The following is a 23,321-nucleotide window of genomic DNA, read 5'->3' as shown; positions in this document are numbered from 1 at the left end:
AGTTGTTGTGTGTAGTTTCATTGCCAGGTTAACATCTCTAATTTACTCGTTTGTGTTTTACGTGATGTTTATATATTATTGATGACTGCTTGTTATCTTCTGAATTGGATTAAGAATTATTTCTGAAATTACCTGGCTAATAAATTGTTACATTTGAATTCATTCCGATCTACCATGAAATTATCGTCTCTAGTAGATTACGTTAAGTCCGTGTTACCACACATCTAAGATCAGGTTAGTACCGGCTAGTACAGGCTAAAATCCAGGTTTAGGTGGAGTATTGGGGCACACCAACGGAGATTTTAGGCTGAAAGGAATTTCTGTTTAGAACAACATAGTGTTGCTTGACCAATCTAAATAGGGTGAGCCTTAACCTCTGATCATTGTAATATTATTCTAGTTAAGTGTACATGGTAAACCATGGCATGATTAAACAAAGCTGCTATTATAGAGAAGTAAAATCGGTCAACTTGTTCAGATAGTAATGGTCATGGCCGCTGACTAGAGATAACGCTATTCTAATTAAGTGGTTAGCACATTCGCCTCACACCTCCTGGGTTGGGGGTTCGATTCCTGCCACAGCCTTGTGTGTGTGTGGAGTTTGAATGTTCTCGATGCAGGGTAGGCTGATTGGCGTGTGTGCATGTGATTGTAAGGATAATCAAATGTCGAGATAAGTTTAATGATAGAGCTTGGAATTTTAATATCTCTTAGAAGCATTCATAATTGGAGTCTGATAAAGTAAAAAGAGCATCATAATGTTGACAAATTGTTCATTTAAATGTTTATATTTAAAGGAAAGATAAAAGGAAGACAGTAACAAGTATGAAGCCATCTGCCACGCCGTTGGATACCTTCGTTGGACCAGTAGGTGGTCTTCCCCTACACACACCTAAAGACTTTTCTGTGTTGCAGAACTTGAACTTGAGCTGTACCAAGCACTAGCACTGGACTCAACTTGCATAACAAAACAAACTGCACCATATGAACTATTGCCCACATTGTAAAAAATCCATTCATGTTATGCACCCACCATACAGGTCTTTGTCTGAGTTGTTGCTATAACTTAATATATTAAGCAACACCTTCTGACCAATCAGATGTGAGAATTTAACATGGTATAAAGCGGATTTTTAACTCAGCCGGTTTAATATAATCGAAAGGTAAGTAAATACACGATTAAACAAACATGCTTTGAGATTATTTGCGGAAAGAGTTTGCAGCTTCAGGACTAAAAACCAGGTACAGATACACTTTACTTGCCCCCAGAACATTTCGAGTTAATTTCGAATGAAGATGGATATACGATATAGGCAGAAGTGGATTTAAAAGGGATCTAATTCCTTACAGCAGGAAACTCTGGGGAATGTGGTGTACTTCCTTATCATGCCCTCTCAGTAACAGTTCCAATGTAATTTGATTTAAACAGTTTCAATGTAATTTGATTTAAACAGGATAACACATCGCGAGTGATATAAAAGATGGACTATACAGTCTTTTTGTAGTGGTTACGTTGTTTTACACTTTTTTGTATTTGTATTTAACTACATTTCCAGCTTTACTCCAAACATTTCCTTAACTATAAGAGTTCTAGTTTCCACTACGATTACTTTGTTAAAGCATATATTTTTTAAAGGTTACTCTATTACCGCCATACGTGAATTTTAGAGTTATGAAATGACTAAACACGCTACTGTTAAAAATGTAGCCGATTAACACGACGGCCACAGCTACGCTTTTACTTTTCTTCGTTAGGAGCTTTGTTAGCGAGCCCTTTTCTGTTCAGAGCTCTCTCTAGAGCGCACACGATGCTCTCCTTGTTGTTGGAGACATTATAGCAAGTGAGGTCCACCAATCTCTGGAAGTCCTCTGGCGCGTATGTGAGGTTTGATGTGACGTACGGAGAGGATCTAGAGCTCACATCGACATTTCCGGCGTTCAACTCTTCCTTTCCCTGCCTCTTCACCCCTGCAGAGTAAACACAAACATCTGAATCAGCTCCTATTCCTTTCATTTGGATTAAAATTTCTATCCTATTTTACACTGTATTATGCAAGTTCACTTCAGACTGTCCTCGTATACCATAGCGATTTGCCAATGATTATGAGTTCTGAATTGATTGATACCAACATGTCATACTTTTTATCCGTTTATAGTGGCATTTAATGTTGTCGAACATCCACGAGACCAGTTAGTTCTGTCAGGAAGTGAGACCTGGGACGGATGCAAGTGCAGTTCAGCGATGTTTAATGAGAGCAGAGCAAGCAATCCAAAATGTAAGGCAGGATCAATATATATATATATAAAAAAAACAGGTGTAGGTCAGGTATGAGCACACTAGGCAAAACAAACATGAGAATCAAGAACCAGGCAATAATCCTGACAAGTTCCTGTTATCACTTACATTATAGCAGCTATAAACAGTTGTTCCATCACCAGCCTCTCTTTTATCATATATTACCATAGTGGAAAACTTTCTGACTGTTACAAAGCACTGACACTGGAGATAAACGTAAACAAACATCTCTTTAGAGAAAGCCTCACCATATGAACGATTATCCAATTTTCTTTTTTAAATAACAACAATGTTTAAAATATATATGCGAACACGTTCATATTCTGCTACGGCCGATGGTATGCGTCAGACGCAATTTCGACAGTCTGGTCGGTTTCGCGCACCTTTGTGACATCCGCATTCATCCCGATGCTGATATTATTGTTATTTGTAATTATTGTGTCCTGTGTAGTTATTTATACTCTATTGTGCATTCATTACATTGTCTTGCAGTTGTCATTCGATTGATCGCATGCAGTTTACATGTGTATAGACTTCTTTCTGCCCAAGTGTCCATATTTAAAAGTACAAAATGGCTGCATTTTATACTTTTATATAGACAAATTCAGGCTAAGTCAGAATCAGAAGCTAAGAGTTTTTTGTGGCTTGGTTTATTCATTCATTTACAAACCGTACACCAGTTCCTACTGGGAAATTCACTTTACAACCCATTACAAACCGCTGAGAACTAAATAACTCAATAAAGCCACAGAGCTTTGTGCCACAGTAAAGCATTTCCCTATTGATTTTCCTTAACAAAAGGCCTAAATAATGTAAATGAGTGAATGATTTAAGTTTACCAGGTGCTTTATACTCTTTGAAGGAGATGTTGACCAGCGGGAAGTGGACCACTATGGGAGCATCGGGATTCTCCTCATCCTCAAATACATACACTTCCCTTGGGGACTCAGACTCATACTTGCTGAAGTCTATGTTTGGGAAAGGCAGCTGGCGGTCAGCACAGTGGCGCTGAGTCTTCTTAAGGATCTGTCACATATGAAAGTAAACAAAAAAGCGGAAATACGTGTTTAATTCAGTCTCACTTGCTTTTAAATGTTGCCTAACTGAAGGTACAAGAAGTGAAAAGACACAGCATGTTCAATAAAAAAATCGAAACTAAAATCATTCATTTATTCATTCATTCAAGTTTATCCCAGGAACACTGGGTCCAAGGAGGGAATACACCCTCGATAGGATGTTGGTACAGCACAAGGCACCATACACACCTAGGGGCAATTTAGAGGCACCAATGTATTTGGAAGTTGGAAGGAAACCAGAGAACCTCAAGAACACAAGGAGAACGTGCACAGAAAGAACACAGAATCAAACCGAGGAGGCTTGAACTGTGAGGCAGCAACTCTAGCCACTGTACCATAAAGTTCTAGCTTTGTTATTGCCTTTCTTTTTCCCTACTCTAAAGCAGAGTTGAGTGTGAGAAGCTGATATATTAATAAAACGAATTTTAAAAATGGTTACTTTCTCTTCTGTCTCACTTATCCAGTGCTGTGAAAAATTTGATCTCTGTGCAATATTAATCTATGCGTGATTACTGACTGAATAATTATAATAAACTCTTGAGCAAGTCTAGCAACCAATGAACCACAGTCACTGATTATTGTCCGAATATTTCATCTACCTCATGTTGCGATATAAATTTGTAAATTATGCATAAGTTGCAAATTTTGTCCACTTATGACAAAATTGACAGTGTCCAGGTATGTGCGATGTTTTTTACTATCACTGTAAACCAGTGAGGTGGCACGGTGGCTTAGTGGTTAGTGGTTAGGTTAATCATTTGCCTCACACCTCAAATGTTGGGGTTTCGATTCCTGCCTCTGAATTATGTGCACAGAGTTTGCATGTTCTCCCCGTGCTTCAGGGGTTTCCCCCGGGTACTCCGGTTTCCTCCCCCAGCCCAAACACGTGTATTGTAGTCTGATTGGTGTTTCCAAATTTCCTGTAGTGTGAGTGTGTGCACGATTGTGCCCTGCAATGGATTGGCACCCAATCCAGGGTGTCCCTGGCCTTGTGCCCCGAGTCCCCTGGGATAGGCTCCAGGTTCCCCATGACCCTGTGTAGGATAAGCGGTACAGGAAATCGATGGTTGGATGTAAACCGATGATAAATTGGCCAATAAAACTGATTCTGACATCCTGAGAAATGAGTATAATCCATCATTTAAGAGTGCTTTAAATCTGGTGCATGTAAATAAATATGCAAAGGGTCTAAAATGTTATACTACCCATAAATCTGTGCTCATTCTCTCATTTTAAACTAGTCATGCTCACAGTCATGGGCTACTATTTACAATGTTTTTCTTCTCTGCAACTGAACACGCCAACTATGTCAAATATGCCTCGATATCTGCAATTTTTTTCTCACACTTAGAGGATCCTCATCCCAGGAGTAGCTGAGGCACAGAATGATGTCGGCGCGTCGGTATGGCCACAGCACTGGAGGGAAGGCTGCGTTAATGGCAAAACCAGCATCCACCAAGCCAATGGTGTGATCTCTCGGGGTCAGACTGTTCGGAAACGCATCCGGGTGTGTCTCTGCAAACAGGATGAAATTATAATTGCTTGGTCAGAAAAAGTCCTCGTTGATGTATGTCTCATACTTATCAGAGACTGTTATTTGCTTATGATGTCAAGTGCACACACACACATCGTCTATGCATTTGGCAGTGGAACAAAAATGACATTAAGTTGATTGCTAGTCCATCATCGCAAGGGCAAATGTGTACACAACTGCAGTGTGATGGCCACATGCTACTAATTGTGCAGATGATTATTACAGCTTCCTAATACTTTGCACTATACTTTTTTCTTTCATCTTATTGGCTAATTATGAAACCCTAAACCAGTTTAATTCAGATGTCCTCACGTTTGCACATGAATGTACAGAACATTAAGAATTTGTACTTACCTCAAATTAAAAATACGCAATCATTCAAGATATGATACATGTCAAAATCCTGCTCTAATTAATGTTAAATCACTACGTATTGTTAAACGTTCCCACGGATCCTTAAAAAAGTCTTAAATTGCTTAATCTAAAAAAAAAAGAGGCCTTAATTAGCATTAAAAATGTCTTAAATTCAGCTCAACCAACACCGTAAAGAAGATTACAATTTTATTTAGATTTTATTTTCACTCGTTGCTGTTTGAGATGGTAAACCCGTGTGACTGACGTGAATTTAAGAAAAAAACTTGCCAACTAAACGGATGTCTTGGTGTGTTTTCTGCCAAAATATAAGCCACAAGTTCTCACGCCTAAAAGTGAATTAAGTCAGAAATAAATTACTATTGTTAAATGACTATTGGTACCCCTAAATACAAATGTATGATTATGATTATTATTATGATGATGATTATTATTATTATTCAAATATTAGTACACTAGTAATATTACAAAATAGCAATACAGCTAATCCAGCTGCTGAGGGATGTGATGGTAAATTTGACATCCTTTTCTCTTCTTACTGCCGTAATCCGTCTCTCTCGCTATATTTTTTTCCTCTCTTGGAAATTCAAGGAAAATAAATATTGGATTCTTTGTTATTTTACTGTTGGAGCAAAAAAGATATTTGCTACGGTCTCCCATATACCTCTATAGAACTTTACCCTGCTATAGTTTACTTAAACCCGGAAATGGATGTATATGCACTGTGTAAAACCAGATAGTCCATTTAACTCGAAAAATTTAAGGAAAGCAATTACCTGAAAATTTTTAAGTTGATAAATCAATTTCTTTAAGCCAAATACACTTAAATATAACAACTTTGAGTTAAATTTCTGTTATATTTAAGTGTATTTGGCTTAAAGAAATTGACTTATCAACTTAAAAATTTTGAGGTAATTAGTTTCTTCAAATTTTTTGAGTTAAATGAACTATCCGGTTTTACTTTGTAGCTGATGTATCATGTAGCATGATTGAAGTGACGTGCAGGTCTTAAAATGTTTTGGAAATGTCTGGAATATGACATTAAAAAGAATTAAATTTGAAGTCTGATACCCGCAGATACTCTGGTAATATTTTCATACCGCTTTCATACAGCTATAGAACCTAGTCTATAGATTTCAAATAGACATTATTGAGCCATTATTCCTCAGTCTGTCTGACATCATTTCCAATCAGGTGAAATCTGTCCAAAATTGGGATGAAATGCCCAAAGAGATTATTTCAGGAGCACAAACTCTGCCCCAAAATGCTGACTAAGTCAGCAGTCTCGTCCAAAATGAAACAAGTTGGAATGACGATATTTTGACAGTAATAATGTGCTGAACGTTACAATGCTGAGTATCTGTAAAAAAAATGGATAGGCAAAATTTGATGTCTTCACTAGTCTTCTATCGTCATTTGAAACCAGTAGAAGTGATACAGTGATGCACAGTAGGAAGGCTGGACTGGCCAGTGCACAGACGTGGTTGGACTAATGCTGTTAAGTCGGGTGTGTTCACAGTGATCACTCCACATCATAAATTCAATTTCCTCTGTTGAGAAATGGTTTATGAGCCAATAATCAGCCCAAGAAACAAAGAACATACAGTATTATTATACAAAATGGGACTTTGAAACAAAACAGAGAAGGGCAGAGAAAAAAAGAAAGAAATAAAAGAAAGATCCATCCATCCATCTTCTATACCGCTTACCCTTCAGGGTCATGGGGAACCTGAAGCCTATCCGGGGAGCATGGGGCACAAGGTGGGGTACACCCTGGACGGGGTGCCAATCACATACACATTCACACACCCGTTCATACACTACAGACACTTTAGACATGCCAATTAGCCTACCATGCATGTCTTTGGACTGGGGGAGGAAACCGGAGTACCCGGACGAAACCCTTGCAGCACAAGGAGACCATGCGAGCTCCGCACACACAGGGCAGTGGCAGGAATCAAATCCCCAACCCAGGCAGTGTGAGGCAAACATGCTAACCACTAAGCCACCGTACACCCGTAAAAGAAAGATGAACTGACAATAACAAAATGGCATCAATGACCACAAGTATCGTTATAGTAAAAATAAATAAGAATAAATCAACAATAAGTGTTCTGACCTTTAGAGGTGTTGAACCTGAAGTTTTCGCTGTACATGTTGTGCAGGAAGAATCCTCGCAAGAAGTTGAACACATTGTAGATGACGGGACGACCATGCATGAAGTTGCTCAGTGTCGAAGCCTCTGAACTGAGCCGCAAGGTATCCAGCGTTGACTGATTATCATCTGTCTCTACATGCCAGAACACACATCCCTGAGGATCAGTTACTCTTTGAATTCATCACTTGTGCTTAAAAACATACATCCAATTTGCATTACTTGACTATAACGAGATAAAAAGTCCTAATGTATTGAAGTATGGGGGTCATATTCAAGTTCTGTATAAAAACATTTATCCTGTTGGCTTAAACGAGCTCTGTACTTTTATATACAGTATCTGAAAAAGCTATAAATGACTTATACATTATATCTATGGGGAGCTAAAAAACAAAAAACAAAAATACAATGATATTCCTATTTCACTGTGCAATATTTTTGGCTGATTTTAGACAAGATTTTGGATAAGGATTACCTTATCTTCCCTTCAACAGAACCAATGTTATACAGGAAACTGAACAGGAAGATGAACAGACTAGGTGAGAGACATGAGCTCAGTAATACAGTCTTACCAATGCTGCACACATCCTCCCCCAGCCAGGAAGTCCAGGACGGCATTGCTCCAGTCACATGTTTCCAGAGCTGCATCAGGTTAGCAGAGAAGACGCTGCTCCACATGCCTGTGCACACAGTTTGTAAGATGAGTATTAGTTAGACTGTATGACACATAATGTGGTTAATGAGAATTCATGAGCTGTAGTGATGCAACACTGACCCAAATAGTAGGAGATTCGTGTCTCTGGTACTTTCTTAACCAGATGACCAAGGTAGTACTCGCTCCCAAAATGTTCTGTAGGCACAAAGCCTCCATATTTGGGGAATCCTACCTCAAATGGAGTAAACTCACACCACTCTGTTAAAAAAAAAATAATAAGAGAGTAAAAACTACCTGATTAAAGATGTTAGGGCTAAAACTTTACTATACTTCAGCCGGCAGAGTTCACATCACAGCAGGTTGAACTACAAGTCTCAGCTTTAATGTGAAGTCTTTACCAGCCACCATGAAGCCGCCAGCGGCCTTCTTCATGTTGACGGCTGTGTAGATTGGGAGCGGGTTCTGGCCTTCGGAGACTGCCTCCTGCTGGTCAGACAGTGTAGCTGTGTGTTTCTGAAGCAAACAGAGTAAATATTAAGTGTTAAACATTTCATTATTCAGAGAAGCTAGTATTTCTAAGAAGAAGAAGAAGAAGAAACAGATGTGGGTGGAATCAACCTTGGATTGTAGATATATTTCTGCTATGGGACTCTAGGCATGAGTGTTGCATTTGACACTACTGTCCAAGATATTTTAATGGACAGACTGAAAAACACAGTCTGTCCGAGATAGATGTGTTTTGGCCTGGTTTAGACCTTATTTGTTACCAGTTCGTTAAAGTTAATGGAAATTTTTTTTTATAGCTTTTTTAAAAAAAAAAAAAAAAGTGCAATGCAGTGTCCCACAAGTTTCTTGGACATACTATATAACAAGAATAGATAATGTTGGCTTTAAGTTCTACACTGCAGATCTTTTTGAGGTCAGTGACTGAACTTTGTGGTTACATGTGTGTATTTGGTATTGGTCTCTATACAAGACCGATTGCATTCTGTAAACTTTTGAAATGATATTTAAAAATGTATAGATAACATTGTCTGAGTTCAAAGATCAAGACAGGACTTCCTCTATACTGTCTTAACATATCATATTCCAGTACAGAACAAATATAAGCAGAGATTCGCAAATCATTCGATTGGATATTTGATGTCTGTTGTCTAGACTGGATTAAAACGTAAAAAAAAAAATCCCAAAAGTAAAATGGATCACAGTTTGATTTCCTTATCAACATTGCACCAGACCTTTCCATAAATGGCGTTTTCTATCATGAGCCCCCACATGTCGATAGGAGAGACAAGGTGACCTTCCTTCCGTTTCTGCCGGAGCTCGGAGTAGTAATACCGCAACAGGCTGGGACCAAACAGACCTTTGGTACTCTTAGAGAGCTCTTTCTTCACTGACACAATTGCCTCATCAAGGTCTTTCTTTGACCAGAGTGGGTCATTGTAGAGGTACGCATTAGCCCTGATGCAGAGAAAGAGAGTAGTTTAGTTCCATGTAAGTTTTGAATGTAGGCTCAAGAAACCCCAATGAGAAAACACCAGAAAAAAGACAAGCAAATAAAATAAAATAAGGCACAAATATGTGAATGTCGGTTCCAGTGTTACCTTGATTGTCTGCATTTTCTTTTGCTGAGTTCCGACAATTTGCTTCATTGTTTTCATAATAAATATTTTACATGGCAACATATGTATAGATAAATTCTCCCAGTGAGAATTGGTCTTCCATTATATGAGAAAGTCTCTCGCATAGATCTCAGGCAAATATACTTGTATGTGTTCATGAGCACTCATATTAAAGAGCAAAGTAAATATAAAATGTGGAGTCTGCGTAAGTGATTATGATATATTTAGTACCCACCAGGTGGAACCAGACACAGTAGTGCTGTAGCTAATGGTATCCAACAAGCCAAAACACTGCAGTCCTTTCAGGGAACCGTACATGCCCGTCATGGCCCTCGAGCCACCTCCTGAACACACCAAAGCCACTGTTGGCACCTAAGCATAAACAATCCCACATACACACACCCTCTGTCAGTAAACAGCCTGTACAGAAAAGTATATTTACATCTAAGGTTCATCCATCCATTTTCCATACCGCTTATCCTACACAGGGTCATAGGGAGCGTGAAATCTATCCCAGGGGACTTGGGGAACAAGGCAGGTGATACCCTGGGTGGGGTGTCAAACCACTGCAGGGCAAAATCGTACACACATTCACACACTACGGACAATTTGGGAATGCCAATCAGCCGACAGCACATGTCTTTTTACTGGGGGAGGAAACAAGAGTACTCAGAGGAAACCCCCGAAACACGGGGAGAACATACAAACTCGGCGTACACAGGGCCGAGGCGGGAATCGTACTCCCAACCCTGGAGGTGCGAGGCAAATATGCTAACCACTAAGCCCCCCTTGATTGAGCCAGGTCATTTTATTTCATTTATAGAAGCACACTTTTATTTATAATATGTGTTAGCTGGGAGGTGTAGTGGCTCTACATAGCGTTTCTGCCTCACAGCTCCAGGATTTCATGTTCAATCCTGAGATTGGGAAACTGGCTGTTTCACATGTTCTCTGCGTGTCTGCGTAAGTTTACCTCAAGGTTGTCTCCCAAAAACATGCCGGCAGGTGGAGTGGCTACGGTTAATTGTCCCTAGGATAGATTGTTGTCCAGGTGTATTTCAGGCTAGGATCCTAGGATTCTGGATCCAACCATACACTGACCAGGATAAAGAGCTTACTGAACATGAATGAATGAATGAATGAATTATAGCTTCACGATGATCAGTGTGAACAAGACCAAATCTTATGCCAGGTGTGTGTGCACAGGTGAGAGGTGAAACCAGAATCTAGGTGAATTGAATAGCAACTTTTTTCTTTCTCTCTTTTTCAGATTATTAAGCAGGTTCAAGGCTCTGCCGCCCTTAACAACACTGAATAAATTTCCCAACTAACACTTAACACTGAAAAATCACAAAGCATGTGGGAAAAGTGCTTATGTCTTTCAAAATGTTATAAAAGTCTGACCATCATTCTGAGTAAAAATTAATTTGTTGACAAATGGATTTTTGTTACATACAAATTAGCGCATATATGTTATAATATTTTAATAAAAATATATTGCATGGAAGGATTTTCAACAGGTTAAGTATTGTTCTGAAATTAATTTGGTGTTTTAAGACTATTTTAAAACCTTTTAATCTATTTTAAATCCTCTCGTGAGATGGAGGGCTGGATATATAAACCCTGTGATTTGTATTTAGCTTGGAGCTTGTTTCGGCTTTTCAGGCTGAAAATGTCAGATTTTTGACGAAGTATGACCAATTTTTTTTTTATTATTACTCTGGTCACGGTTTATGACTTTTAAAGTAAGTGAAATTTCTTAACTGCTCATTTGTTGGCATGTTAAAGGTAATTTCTTGCTGCTACGCTGTTTGGTCTTAATGCTAAGCACAGGTGCTAGCAAAGGTTTACAAACAGCTTTTAGGGCGAACATACAGTATGAGCTCACAACAAACCTAAAACTTATTTGCAGAAAAAGTTCAGATAAGACTGAAATTAGGTCTTGAGTGAGAATAATCAGTGACAGTTGTCTTTTCGTAAATCATAAGAGATGACAAACCATCCCTCTGGTATGCTAGTGGGTTCACTATACCAACCAAGATTTTAATTTAGCAATGTTAGCCTATATAATTGATTCGGTAATATTATGATAGCATGCAGAATAATATGTAGTTGTGTATTTGAAGATTTTTCCAAAATGTCTTTTATATATTTCCTAGCGGAATCATATCATTGAACAGTAGCCGACACTTTTTAAGCGACTCAAAATGATGTAGATTGTTCATGAGTCTTTCTCGAATGAGTCGGTTCCTTGAGTCGGCTCTTTTAGTTGAATGTTGAGAATCGACTCCCATATATGAGCATTTTTGGTAGATGTTGGCAATGCTGTTACAATTCCAGTGTCATTTAATCAGAATGCCTCCAAGGGAACCTATTTTTAACATCTAAGCTCTTCTCTAGAAGTCTATTTGACTCTCAACTGTGTGTATAAGGCATTAATACAAGATTACACTGCTGAATGTTAAAAATGTCCTAAGGGTCATCTCTTATTGGCGAGCTGAGGCCAAATGATCTGATTCTTATGATCACTACTCTGGTGTGAAGAAGAGAACTCTTCCATTAAGAAGAAGTATATATATATATATATATATATATATATATATATATAGAGAGAGAGAGAGAGAGAGAGAGAGAGAGAGGTTATGATCAGACATATTAACCACGATTTAACTTTATACAGATGCTCTGTTTTACATGTTTACTAGGCTGTATAGTACACTCCATGGCTTTAATACCTTGCATAGAAATATACACCCATATCATTCTTCTCAAATATCCCAAATAGGAACATTTGTAAGTCCCAGCCTTCAAAAACATGAATATATTCATCAAATTTCACCCCACCACCTCTGCGCTGTTAGTTCGATCTCCATCAACAGTTAGCCATATAGTGTAAGATGTTAACTTTTCACTACTTGTACATTAAGTAATGCGTGTTAATCTGTTTGTGTTTAAAGTGTTTTACCTTACTTGGATCCAGGGGGGATTTGAGGTTGAGTATTTTCTGCAGTGCACGAGACACCACTTCTTTCCTTTTCACCAGAAACGCCTTCTCCTTTGCAGGTATGTCAAAATCCAGACGCACCTTCATGTCCTCCTCAGGACTATACAGATATACGTTATTATATGTGACAGTTTATCAGGGTAATAATGAATCTATGAACCAATAACTGTTAATGTAAAAAAAATTACCTCTCTACTGTGTTCACCTGCAAATTTACAGTGTCCTGTGGAGTAAAACAAATAGATTAACCTTGTATCGAAGTTACTGCTTACAAGAAGATTTGGGGGAATACAAAAAAACAAAACAAATGACATTAAATGATATCTAACACTGCAGCTATAGGATAAGTATTATATTATTTGGGTAGGAAAGCTGCTAGAATATTCAAGGCATTTTATCACGGGTGCTCATGTTCTTCTGTCGAAGGTTTTTTATTTTTATTTAATTTTTCACTTTTACCCAGCATTGTAGTGCTGTTCTGTTATAACCTCTTTCCTTCATTTTTCGAGAAAACAAAAGAAACACTTTTATATTCTTATGTGTTTGAGGATGCAATCCTCTTTCCAAATTTCAAGAAGTGCAGAGCTGTCCTCCAGAGACCCCACGACCCCACGACCTGACATGGTGAAAAGTTTGGTGTTGTTTTCAGCAGTGACGGAACATGGTCTGAAGTTACGGCAAGCCTCCAGGTACACATGTCGAAACGAAACGCAAAGCAGACCGGGACCTCATTGCTTTCACATGTCACAAACAAATCGAACCACAAAACGGACCACCCAAACGAGTTCGCTTTTGGGTCCTTTTAGAGGGGGTCGGAGATCACTTGGTTTGTTCACATATACACGCTGAACCGCTCCGAGAGCGTTCGGAGGGCTCAAACGAACTAGGTGTGAAAACCCCCTTAGTCTAATAGTATTGGAGTCTAATGTATCCAATGTAAACAGTGGCTCAGTGGCTGTTTACAAGCCAAAAATGCAACAGATCAGTATTAACTCATAATGGAAAGGTAGATCCATAATGAATATACTTGTTGCTGATTGGCTACAGCATGCGTCAGTCTGAGAAATGGCGAGTTTAAATGAATCCAGTATTCTTTTATTTCTGATGAATTTTTTTAAATCAAGGGCATTCATGTGATATTATTTCAGATATGCTGTCACCTTTACTCCTCATTATAATAAGTAAATTCCTTTTCAACCATTTTGCTAAGTGAACGTGATAACAGACTCTGTTGCTAGGTTACTGTTAGTTGTCACCTTTACTGCAGGAAGAGAGAAAGTGAACGCCGATGTGGATGCAGCGGACAACGGCGATGCAGGGGACGAAGCTGGACTTGCTTCCTTCCCATTCTAATCCGAAAAAAAAAATGACACATTTATAAATAGGCATATAATAAAAGTAAAAGAAACAAATAATCATCTAGAACTAACCATGTGATTGTATCACAAAGACTGAAATCAATTCAATTTTTATGCCTGTAGCACTTTTTAACAGTAGTTTTTGTCACAAAACAGCTAGAAAGAAATCCAGATGCAGGTTTGGATCTCTATTTAGGAAGCCAGAGGCGACAGTGGCAAGGGACACTCCCTGAGACGAAATGAGGACGAAACCTTCACTGAAACCAGACTCAAAAGTGACACCAAACATAAATATATAAACCATTCAAGTGTAGAAGAACAGTAGAAGTAGTAAATAACTCGCATTATAGCATTCAGAACCCTCTCGTGCTTTGCTTTACACTGAAAAGAAATTCATTATGTAGTATAATATAGGAGCACGTCTAAGGATTTTTTTTAAAAAAAATGTCTACCGCCTGAAGTTCAATCTTGGTCTCCAGGTCTTTGTTGATGTAGTAGCGAAGAGTCTGCATGAGGCTGCTTTCCTTGGAAGGCGAGATGACTTGATCTTCAACATACGCCCCTCGTAACGTTAACAGCATGTTCTGTCGCACTGAATGACACACAGACACACGTTGTAGAGGTCGATCGCACACACCGCTGGACACACAGCTTTAATCTTCTTACCATCAGGCGGCAGTTTATCTATCGTCACCTCCACGACGGACAGCGGCGCCGCCTAAAATCACAGTTCGAAAAGTCTGATGTATCCAAATTTTAGAAATGGTTTCCTCTGAATGCACTACATTCACATAAATAAAGGAAAATTGGCAGCATTCACTGTATACACCGATCATGTAGTACTACAATATGAGATCTATGAATTCAATGCCATAATGCGTCACTCGGGATTATTTAATAATTGGAATGCAGTGATGTTTCATCAATCATCTAGATTATCTAGATTGGTTTTTCTATCTGATATATGGTCCAACCAAAATCATGCAGGAGCAAGTTATTGAAGGATCTCTGTTGTATGTAATGTATGACATGAATCTGCATGACTGTAGGTTTAAAAGAAATACACACACACACACACACACACACACACACACCGGCCAGCTTTCGACTATCATACAACAGGTACCAACCAGTGAGAGTTAAGACTGACAGGTGCTTCTTAGATCTTTACATGCTGCATCACAGGGCAGCTTAGCATACTCGGAGGAAACTGCGATCCACTCTCTACTGCATGCATGAGCTCACAGACGCCCCGTGATTGGCTACAATTTCAGCTGTCTACATCCCATGTTTAAATGAGACTGTTTTACATTTAGGTGCCATGTTTCTAGACGAAAAATGAAACGCTTTGTTGTGCGAGCAGATGATAAGCGGCACTCTATCCTCTATGTTTCATTCGTGTGATTATACGTTGGCGTGCTTTTTTTTATTTTTTATTTTTCATTTTTATAACAATCAAGCATATTGTCATGCTGGTAGTGCATGTGGAACTTGTGGAATTTGGGGTAATACTTATTGCGCAATGGATGTGCACCTGTGCATGGCTCAATTGAAATAGCTCTTACCACAAGAACTCCGTTGGAGAGATATTCTCGGCATGCGTCAGGGCTGTAATACAAGAATAGAAAAGTCTGTTTAGTCACTGGGATGGCACTGTGTTACAGAGGGAAGCATTCACATCTGACCGCTCCAGAGTCTCCAGTTTAATCCCGAGCTTGTGTTACTGTCTCTGTGGAGTTTCTGCACATACTTGTCTCTGAGGGTTTCCTCCAACCTCCCAAAAACTTACCAGTAGGTAGATTGAATATGTTAAATTCCCAGTAGGTGTGAACATGAAATACCTGTGTCACACACAATGTTCTGGGCATAGGCTTTGGGTCCACCGATATCCGAACCTGAACGAGTCACTGCAGAGCTTCCAGCACTGCCCTATAGCAAGGTGGAAAAGTCGTGGAATATTGTGGAAAAGATCATTTTCTCCGTAATTTAATTCAATAAGTGGAACTTTCATATAGTCTAGATTCTCGATGATTACTGTTCATGGAAAGAGCAAAAATCCACTATCTCAAGATCACAGCTCTGAGTCTTCTCCTATAATGCCTGATGAGGTTGGAGAATACATGGCGAGGGATCTGAGAGCGTTCCTCCATACAGAATCTCTCCAGATCCTTCACATTTCGAGGTCCACGCTGGTGGACTCTCCTCTTCAGTTCACCCCACAGGTTTTCTATGGGGTTCAGGTCAGGGGACTGGGATGGTCATGGCAGGACCTTGATTTTGTGGTCAGTAAACCATTTTTGTGTTGATTTTGATGTTTTGGATCATTGTCCTGCTGGAAGATCCAACCACTGCCCATTTTCAGCTTTCTGGCAGAGGCAGTCAGGTTTTCATTTAATATCTGTTGATATTTGATGGAGTCCATGATGCCATGTATCCTAACAAAATGTCCAGGTCCTCTGGCAGAAAAACAGCCCCAAAACATTAAAGAGCCACCATCATATTTAACCGTGGGCATGAAGTACTTTTCCATATGGCTACCTCTCTGTGTGCTCCAAAACCACCTCTGGTGTTTATTACCAAAAAGCTCTATTTTGGTTCCAGTAGTGCCTGGCAAACTGAAGACGCTTGATTTTGTTTTCGGATGAGAGCAGAGGCTTTTTACTTGAAACCCTTCCAAACAACTTGTGTTTTCTATGGGTTTTAAGTCAGGGGACTGGGATGGCCATGTCAGGGCCTTGATTTTGTGGTCAGTAAACCATTTTTGTATTGATTTTGATGTATGTTTTGGATCATTGTATAATATTTAAGTATAATATGTCTCTTATTTAATTGGATTCTCTTTGTCTACTACTTTAAAAAATAATAATAATATTGCATGAATCACATTCATACAATTAAATGTCCCTTGGTTTTTATTATTTCACTTGGCAATGAAAGATCTTTTCATGCAGTCAATATAATTAAGGGAAAATGTATAATTAAGTGAAATAAATTTCCTGTAATTATGTGAAATGAATATGTGGAATTCAGCCTCAGTCCTGTCTTCTGACCTCAAGACAGGACACTTAATTATATTCCACCTGGCAATTAACATTCTCCGAATGTGTTTTATGCAGTTATTGTGAGTGAAATATTTCTAATTAAGTCAAATACAATAAAGTACCTTGGCAGCTACAGGACATAACGTTTTATGAATTTCATTTTCTTGCCAGTGAAAGTCTTTCTATTGTGCTTAATACAACATGATTATAGTTCATGTGTATAATTGAGCGGTATTCAGTCTCAGACCTGCTTTCTGACTTTTACCAATAGGTATGACATTTATGAATTTATTGATCTCTGTACCCTCTAACATAAAAAAAAAATGACAATCAGGCGTATTATTGAATACATTAGTCTCTCTTCATAACAGAACAGTTTAGTGATTGTATCTGCCCCGACACGACTAAGCTAATTAACATGAGATTTGTAAGGTTGAAATATAAATCAAACTTAATTCTTCTCATCGAAGAAATTAGGTATTAAATATTGTCTCGGATAATATGAAACAGTACATTTGTGTTTAGAGTTTTAAACATTGTGTGAATTACGTAGATTTACAATCTGAGTAACAAAGGAGTCGAGTGTTTATTTACATCTTACCTTTAGTTTCCTTTTACCATTCATTTGATTCATAATTCTAAATCAACTGACAGTACTTTGACGGATTTGTCTGTCACTTACCACTCTCTGACCTCGAAATCTACCCACAGCTCATCCTTTGTCTGCAAACACAAGCAGAACAGCAGTCTGTAAACATCTGATCACTACAAAACATTGATACTAGACGAAATGGATCATATTTAACGTAGGGACGTGTCACTACTTTTATGGTTTGGCGTGATCAAAATATTAAAACCGTTTAAACGTTAAAATATAATATGAACACCCTTAGTTTTGATTAGTTTTGATTATAAAGTCCCTTTATGCCTTTATAAGTTCATTGTAACACTGCAGTTTTGGCAGCATTGTAAGTAGATAAGTATTATTATTTCAACATGTACATTTGCAAAAAAAAAAAAAAACATTAGGAGAACGCTAAAACATTCATCACATAACACAAATTCGGAGCACTTTCTCTTTTTAGAGACTTCACTTGACAATGACAGGTTGTTCATTCCAACTTTATACCACATTGCTGTTGAATTCTCAATTGTGATTGGTCAGAAGGTGATGATTCATTTTCTCCGACAGTAGCTCTGGCCGCAGTGCAAATCATAGGTTTATATTAATGCACTCGTTCTAATGTGTTATCATTTCTATAATAAAAACCTAAACGGTTATGTACCATTTTTGAAAGGAGTCTCCAGTGTCAGGGCTTTGTAAACCTTTCCCTTAAGTCCCTTAAGTTAAGTTACTGTAAATCTTAAAGAAAGAGGGCTTAGTTTCTCAAAAATGTGACACGCTGCATTTATTTTTTTTACTTGACTCGAAGAGAAAGACACATAAAGACTGGTGAGGGAACGACTGTTTACATCTGCCTCATTACATGTAAGTGATAGCAGGCTTGTTTCATGGACATTAAATGTAACTTTAAATGGTTAAAAAGCATGCGAGGGAAAAGCAAAAGAAAATAATCACTGGCAGGATCACACCACTCCATCATTGATTATTTTTCTATATCAGCACGCCTGTTGTATTTTATGATAGTACATACAGTAGAGTCTAGATGTACTGACCTTTTCATCAGTGATGAAGACCTTAGTCTTCTTCTTGCCCACTGTGAGGGTGCTGATGTCGAAGAAGAGCCTAGTGCAGAGGTCGTCTCGCCTAAGATCTTCATCATATACGTTTAGCTCCAGAATATTCTAGAGTAAGAGACAGCAGCAAAAGTATTATGATTTCATTGTTAAGGAATGATGTTAAAGTCTGTTTTTAAAATAATAATAAAAAATTTTTATTTGAAATAAATGCAGTTAGAACTATAACAGTATACTATATATGATGTAGTCCAAGATACTTTTGAGAAACAGTGTTGTCTGTACATAATAAAGTGCAGGATTCCATACAACAAATCACAAAAATAAGCCATTTCTAGTTAAAGGAAATAAGGAAGTGTGTATTCTAATAATACAGCGTCACTAAAAAGAAAGCAAGTAAGCGTACAACTTTGTGTACAACTTCGAGGACTTGGAAAGCACCTAATTTTGTTGGTGAAGGACTTAATCAACACAATTACCAAATTATCCAATAAAGACAATTTAGCAAAGCAACTATTAAACTCTGCTTGGAGTTTGGAAAACCCTGGCATTGGGGTTGATGTGTGTGTGTGTGTATCCTAGAGAAGATGATAAATTAATCCAGCACACTTGATCCAGCTAATCATGAGTACCATATATCTGAAAATTGGTGTTAGTTTTATTAGATGAGGTTTGTAACTAAAATAAACGATGGGAAACCTTTCACAGTCTAGTACAAGCTGTCAGAGCATAGGGTCTCACCTTGACGTGGCTGTTCACACGGAAGTGGAAGGTCTCGTTCCATTCAGGTGTGTTGCAGTTAGGAATGCTCTTAGTGCGCAGAGTATTGACCGAGGCCGTGGGCATACACAAGGTCACGTAGAGGTCAGACTGAGAAACTGCAGTGAGTAGAAAAACAACATATGTACAGGTACATTGTTTGTATAGCAATCTTTATAAAGCGCCTTAGACCAGCAAAACCTGATGCTAGGTCCGCTAGTCACATGATCTCCTAGAAAACTGAAATGATGATGATGTCGTGCTCCTCAAGTTCAGAGTTAAACTTTTTGATATACTTGTGCATTTCTCCAAACCCTGTAAAGTTTACTTTTGACAGAAATGGAGGGCTCGATGGTGATCGTGAGGCTATTACAACAGAAATTCTCGTCAAACATTCCTGGGTTAGAATGCCTGAAAGCTAGTGAATAGAGGTGCCTTTCTTATTGTGATTGGTTGGATGTCGGTTTGCTGGCAGAGCCCAGAGTTATTTCTCTCAGCAGATATACTTTAAAGCTGCTGGAATCTCCACAATACTCAAAAAGGAAATGATCAACTCCACATTTAGGCAAACTGCCAAAGCATGTTAGATAAGTATCTACATTTTTTTTTTTTCATTAACAGTGTTATGAAAAGCCCTCATATGCTGCCTTACGATTGATTTTCAAACTTCACTGATTGATAACCATTGTATTCCATTTAAGGTGTAGCTTAAATGAACAGATTTAAACTGTGCATGTTGTGCACTGAATAAGACTCGTACAGTAGTCGCGTGATTGGCTGAACTTCGCTCGCAGTACGGTGACCGAGAGGTCCCAACATGGTGCCACTTCCCTCTGTGGGGGAAAAAAAGTGAAAACACAGAGAAATTAAATGTGAGATACACTAAACATGTCTATAAAACATATTTAACATGTCTCTCAGTCTGTCTGTGGCTGTAAGACACACACAGACAAGAAGGATAGATTATATAGACTAGACGTATATCTGTCTATGGCTGCTGAAGCCATATAGAGATAAAACAAGATGGATTAGATCTATCTATCTATCTATCTATAGACTGCTGAAGCTATTTAGAGGAAGACAGGAAGGATAGGATTAGATAGATAGATAGATAGATAGATAGATATCTAGTCTCATGCATACATGAGACCCCAGACTTGATCCATAAGCAATAACGGTAATGTAGCATCAGGTTTGAACCTTTAAATGTAATTAGGCTAGATATTAAGGCATCTTCATGTTTTTACAACAGTAGGTACAGTATATATTTATAGTATTTTACATCATACCACAACATTCTCATTACTCACTAAGACTAAATAGAAACAGAAACTAGTACCTTCATTGGTAACAGTGAACTATTCCTTGGTCAAGGAGAAGTAGCCTGTGTAGCTGATAAGGACCAAAGACCCTGGAAAAATATGACTCTGGAGATGTTCGAGATCTATTATATATACTGTATATAACCTCTCTTGAGGCGATGGTGCTCTGAACGACACGTCAGGGCAGGTAGGGATTAGGAAACACCTATTTCTGTATGCAAGACTCTCAGTACTGTCGGTAATATGATATTCTGACATAAAACATTCCAAAAAAGAGTGTAAAAAATTTGGTCATTTTGTCTCCTCGTCCTTGAAGACCCATTGTGTGGATTTTTTTTTTTTATATGCCTTTTCAAGCTTTACTCGAACAATGCACATTGTTTAAAATGCACACTAATTTTCATGCACTGTCACTGGACAGCAAAAAAAAAAAAACAAACAAAGAAAAAAACCCCCAAAACAACCAATAGGACAAAAGGAATAGATGGGTCAGGAAGAAACAGCAAATCCACAAAGCAACATTAAAACTTATAGAACAAAGCAAAATAAAACGAATGCATTAGAAATCAAACACGCAAAAAAAAAAATTAGAAATACATAACACTTGCATGATATAATGCTGACACTTATTTATGTCTTATTTATGCTTGTCTTTTTTTTCTCAGTGGTTTTCAAATCTCTTAAAACAGCAGGATACAGCTGTACAATTGACCAGATTTCCTTTTGCTTACATTTTTTTTATTCGTTCGTTGTTTTTTGTTTTGTTTTGCTTTTTAAGGAAATACAGCTCAGTTTCCAAACAAACAAGAGAAATTCTTATTTTGAGGGACTTTAATATTCATATTGTCCCAAATAACTCTGTAGAACCAGGGACTTTCTGTCATTACTCTAAAGTACTCATACAGTATATTACAAAAACCTTTTGGCTATGTTTTGCATGCGCTGATGTTAAAAGGCAGGACTAAGAGTCAATACCACTTAATTATACACATTTGATTATATTTCACTTAATTATATTTATAATTAGTATACTTATAATTAGACAATTATAACTTATTATAATATATATATATATATATATATATATATATATATATATATATATATATATATATATATAATATATAATAATGACTGCATTTAAAACATTTAGAGAACTTTTCCAAGTAAAATATAATTAATATTGGATGTCCTAGTGTATGGGGTCAGAGGTGAGTCTAAACTCTTCATAATCTACATTTAATCCACTAAAGAGAAATCTTTCTATAACAGTAAATATTTGATTCAATAATTACACAGTCACCACATTAACCACGACTGGGATATTTCATTGCCAAGTGCTTGAAATGTGCTTTAAATGCACCAAAGATCACAAATAGTGTTGATTCTGCTTCCTATTTCACCAAGAATTTAGTGAGCATGTGGAAGCACAGACTTCTCTTCATGCTTGTATAATGTCTCGCAATGGCACACTAATTTTCTCAAGTCTAGACATCGAAATGACTAAAGGAGATCATTTTTGTCCTTTGTCCTTCAGCGTTTCAGCGCTGAAATGCAATTGATGGTCTCACACCGAAGACGTTATAGTTAGAGGAGCCTTTTTGATCAACAATTTGTAGCACTTAATAGACCTGGCTTTGTCTTTCACTCAATCACTGATTCACTCTGAAATGAAACAGAAATTATTCAATTTAATGCAATTATGAGCTTGGGTGTATGCGATACGCTGGGTTCAAACAGGTTCGGCTCTTTTCGTTTTGTACTGGAAATTTGCCTTTCAGAGCTATCTGGAAGTAATACAAGCTTACTGCCAATAATGAGGGTGGGTGATATGACACAAATGTCATGCCACTGTATTTGGAATCATTTGTACTATACACAGTGTTTCTTTAACCATCTAGAATTTTCCAGTCCAGGTGAGCCTGTACCCAATTGCACTGTGAACCAGACGTGGTCTTCTGCTGTTGTAGCCCACTTGAAATGAAGTTTGTCTCATTGTGCATTCTGAGATGCTCTTCCGCTCACCCCGGTTGTACAGAGTGGGGATTTGAGTTACCATAGCATCCTTTCAGCTCGAACTAATCTGGCAATTCTCCTCTGACCCTCTCTTAACAACCAGGTGTTTCAGCCTGCAGGACTGCTGCACATGTTGGTTTGAAATGGTTTTTCACATCATTCTGTGTAAACTGTAGAGACTATCGTGTGTGAAAATCCCATGAGTTTCTGAATGACTCAAACCAGCCGGTCTGGAAACCACAACCGTTCTACTGTCAAATCATTCAGATCGATTGTTTTTTTGTTTTGGTTTTTTTTTCATCATTTGGGCATGCGATGGATTGGCACCCTGTCCAGGGTGTACCCCACCTTGTGCCCGATGCTCCCTGGGATAGGCTCCAGGTTTCCCCATGACTCTGAGAAGGATAAGCGGT

General features: G+C 38.1%; 1 protein-coding gene across 1 annotated transcript; it reads right to left on the bottom strand.

Moving 5' to 3' along the window:
• Window positions 1–105: 105 nt before the first annotated feature.
• LOC128612600 (cytosolic phospholipase A2 zeta-like) lies at window positions 106–22,951 on the bottom strand. The gene is made up of 17 exons (XM_053632905.1): window positions 22,918–22,951; window positions 20,331–20,403; window positions 19,553–19,742; window positions 18,769–18,919; window positions 15,638–15,680; window positions 14,525–14,711; window positions 13,942–14,063; window positions 12,676–12,814; window positions 9,946–10,082; window positions 9,327–9,549; window positions 8,487–8,601; window positions 8,209–8,346; window positions 7,909–8,113; window positions 7,398–7,606; window positions 4,718–4,887; window positions 3,136–3,322; window positions 106–1,968 (listed from the first exon to the last, which is right to left on the bottom strand). Exons 1-17 carry the CDS (start codon window positions 22,949–22,951, stop codon window positions 1,739–1,741), a joined length of 2,553 nt encoding a protein of 850 aa, XP_053488880.1. The 3' UTR covers window positions 106–1,738.
• Between the last annotated feature and the right edge of the window lie 370 nt (window positions 22,952–23,321).

This window comes from Ictalurus furcatus, chromosome 9 (genome assembly GCF_023375685.1).
Source record: "Ictalurus furcatus strain D&B chromosome 9, Billie_1.0, whole genome shotgun sequence".
Taxonomy (NCBI): domain Eukaryota; kingdom Metazoa; phylum Chordata; class Actinopteri; order Siluriformes; family Ictaluridae; genus Ictalurus; species Ictalurus furcatus.
Note: the sequence above shows the minus strand (reverse complement) of the source record. Positions and strands in the feature narration are given on the sequence as shown.